Consider the following 3,405-nt stretch of genomic DNA (forward strand, 5'->3'; position numbering starts at 1 on the left):
CTCGAGTTGTTATTTTGGTGTTATCCATTTTTGACAATTTATTTTCGCAGAACATTAGTAATAATTAAATAAAACTTCATTTTTACAAATGTATTCAAACAATGAATGTGTTTATGAGTTTTTAAACTTATATATCTTATCCTACGAAGAGTAATTTGTCTATTTTTTTAAAAAATATTTAAACAATAACAATAATAATAACCTAAATATAGTAGATTCGTAAAATAAATAATCCGCATTTTTTTTTTCTGTTTTATCGTAAAAGCGATTGAAACTGAATTAGAAGCGATTCAAGTTCAGGTGACGTCAAGAAATCGGATACCAGAGGAAATGACTTAACTATCCCCTGCAATACTGCCACTCGAAAAAATCCAGTAATCTTATCTTCAGCCACGCCAAGTGTCACGACGCAGCTCGGCAACCAAAAATTATAACTACAAATAGACACAAACCCAGCATCAAAAAAAGGCAAGAAGAACCAAAGATCAAACAGGAAAGCAAACAAGAAAAAAGAAGAAGAAGAAGAAGAAGCAATGGCATCATCAACAATTCTACTCTCTAATGCAAACAACTTCCTCCCATCTCTTCCATCGACATCTTCTTCACCCTTTTTGCCCAACTCTCCTTACCAAGTTACCCGAAAACGACAGATTGTGTGCAAGGCAGCAGCTGATGAGGAATCCTCCATTGTTTTAAAATCGCCACCATGGAGCAGGAGGGGGATTTCAGTAACCGTTGTGGCTGCCACTACATTGCTGTTCGGCTACAGGGGCCGTTCCGAGGCCGATGCGGCGATTCTGGAGGCGGAAGATGATCAAGGACTGCTTGATAAGGTGAAGAATGACAGGAAGAAGAGGCTTGAGAGACAGGGTGTGATCAACTCATCGGACAACGAGACAGGTTTCTTTTCTTGGGTTTTTTTTTTCTCTCAATCTTTTTGCTATATATTGTATTGCTCCTTTCCAGCTTCTTGGTTTTTCAGATTTGGGTTTTGCGTTTTCCCTTGGGGTATTTTCCAATTCTTGGATTTCATTTTTTAGATTAGATTTATCTAAATGTGAGATTTTGGAAACTTGCAGCCTTGCTCCAAGATCTTATTTATAAACTCAGTAAAGTAGGCCAAGCCATTGAAAAAGAGGATATTTCTGTAGCAAGCAAGATTCTTGGCCCCGGCATAGACACGAATTGGGTCCAGAAAGTCAATTTTGCTCTCAACCAGGTAGGCTCATTCATTAATGATGCACAAGACTTTGTGGCTTACCTTTTCACAGGCAGTTTCTGAAAATTTCTTTTGGCATGCAGTTGAGTTCCACCGGTGAAGAGAAGGTAGAGATTGACAATTTCAACATCAATTTGGCATCCTTAATCGCCTCCGGTGAGCTTCATTTAAAACATTTATTCTTGGTCCATTTATATACACAAATAAACAAAGCATCAAGATCCCAAGAGTTGGAAATTTAACCACATCTCTCATTGCTTGAGAGTAGAAAGTGGAAGAAGATCTCAACTTTCAACTCGGGGTCGAGCATTTTTGTCCATTGCTCAAGGACATCAAAGTTCTTGTTAAATAATAAATTAACTCTCTCTTCCATTCCACAGTTGACAAGAATGATATTCCAACCGCTAAAGAATCTTTTGTGGCCGTTGCAAATGCATTCAAAAAGTGGACTACCCTAACCGGATTAGCTCAAAAGCTGAAGGGGCTTTGAAAGTCGGCATGGCGGGACAGAACTCTTCTGCTTTTCAACCATTGGATGGAAATCGGTTTATGTATATCAAAATAAGGAAGATGCGTGATTCGAATGTATTCTCTGCCCTGAGTAGTTGTATTTATTCTTTCATCTATAAATATATTTATTGACAAAAAGGGAGATACATGCATGATGTATTTGTTGAGTTCCCTATATATCTAACTCCGCAAGATAACACAGACGATATAGAACACTAAACACATAATCCAATACAGATATATCCAACGCTAGTCATCTGTTTATTGATATTTCCAACGTTCGTCTCAAGTTGGGCCATATATGTTGGTCATGTCAGTCGAAACTGGGCTGATGAAGATCTTTCGTCCGTTAAGATGCATGCAACTTGCATTTGAGTATGAATATAGTCGAGAACAACAATTGTCTTTTCGATTTTCGCTTATAAAGTGTCGCAATCAGTCGATCACAATGAACCGGATTTTTGGCTATGCTTATCGAGGCTTAATTCTCGCAAATCACTTTCACCAGTTGACTACCAAGTCTCAATCTGTCGAGAAGCCAAAAAGTTAAAACGTAACTTTTACATTGATCTACTCGAACTGCGACTTGGTCTCCCTGTTACAAAACTTTATTTGGATGCATTAGTAATGTGATTCCAAGAATTAAGAAGCACCAAGGGTTGAGATGAGGAAGTGGCATGTCAAAAAGTTCAAAAGTAGTGCTTTCAGCTCTGAAGAACAGATTCAGATTAGCTTAAAATCTATATTGATGCATGCCAAGTTAGCAAAATGATGTTAATTATCTACGTCCACGGGAGATGCTCACATTGATAATGCGTATCATTTTTACAGAAATCACTCAAAGAAACAAAGCACACTCTCCGAATTCATTCCTTTTTCTTCTATATTTTTTTCAGAACACAACACTCTTGATGATTGAGAAGATTTCACTCACTTTCTTCTTTGATTTCTTTATCTGAATTCAGGATGATAAAACAATTCCCTCTTTCCCACTCACTGGATCGACTTTACACTGGACCAACGGCCACTTGTTGATCACCAGTGTAGTGCCAATGTTGATCTTGATCAACGCATCTTCAGCCAACTAACTGCATGCCAGTTGGCCCTTCTCTTCTAAAACTGATGCACGTTATATTCTTCATGGATTGTTGACACTTAAACCACAACTTCCCCTTAGTCTTCATACATTCATTTATTCAAGATTTTCTAGCATGGAACTTTTCATGAATTCCACAGACTTAAGACATATTTAGGCTTAAGTTATCTCTTTTGCCTACTCATAGATTATCATTGGTTGCAAATTTGAGATCACTAGTCTTTAAGAATTGAGATGAGAATTGAAGAAGAAAGAAAGAATGGTATATCGAAATTCAGAGAGAATTCATTCAAATACTCGAGTACAATTACAAGTATTTTCTTTTCTCATTTATGCTCTCAGTTAGTGATGGAAATTTCAAGTAGAATTAAAGATTGAATGAAAATTATGTTTCATGAATATGGAAGTGTATTTTGGCTCTCCACATTCTTGAGTTAGTTGTGACTCATTATTGTGGAAGTGTCTTTTGACTTTGTTATCTCATTACACTTTCATAGATAAAGTGAACGAGATCTTCAGTTGTCCTCCAGTAATCTCTTCATCCAAATTGTCTCACAAATTTCATGTGCAAGAGATCTGA

The 3,405-nt window shown here is 37.0% G+C and overlaps 1 protein-coding gene across 1 annotated transcript; it reads left to right on the forward strand.

Annotated features, from left to right (window-relative positions):
- Positions 1-447: 447 nt before the first annotated feature.
- LOC142528538 (thylakoid lumenal 16.5 kDa protein, chloroplastic) lies at positions 448-1,900 on the forward strand. The gene is made up of 4 exons (XM_075633584.1): positions 448-900; positions 1,080-1,219; positions 1,303-1,375; positions 1,600-1,900. Exons 1-4 carry the CDS (start codon positions 534-536, stop codon positions 1,707-1,709), a joined length of 690 nt encoding a protein of 229 aa, XP_075489699.1. The 5' UTR covers positions 448-533; the 3' UTR covers positions 1,710-1,900.
- The last annotated feature ends 1,505 nt before the right edge of the window (positions 1,901-3,405 follow it).

Source organism: Primulina tabacum, chromosome 2 (genome assembly GCF_025594145.1).
Source record: "Primulina tabacum isolate GXHZ01 chromosome 2, ASM2559414v2, whole genome shotgun sequence".
NCBI classification, from domain to species: Eukaryota; Viridiplantae; Streptophyta; class Magnoliopsida; order Lamiales; family Gesneriaceae; genus Primulina; species Primulina tabacum.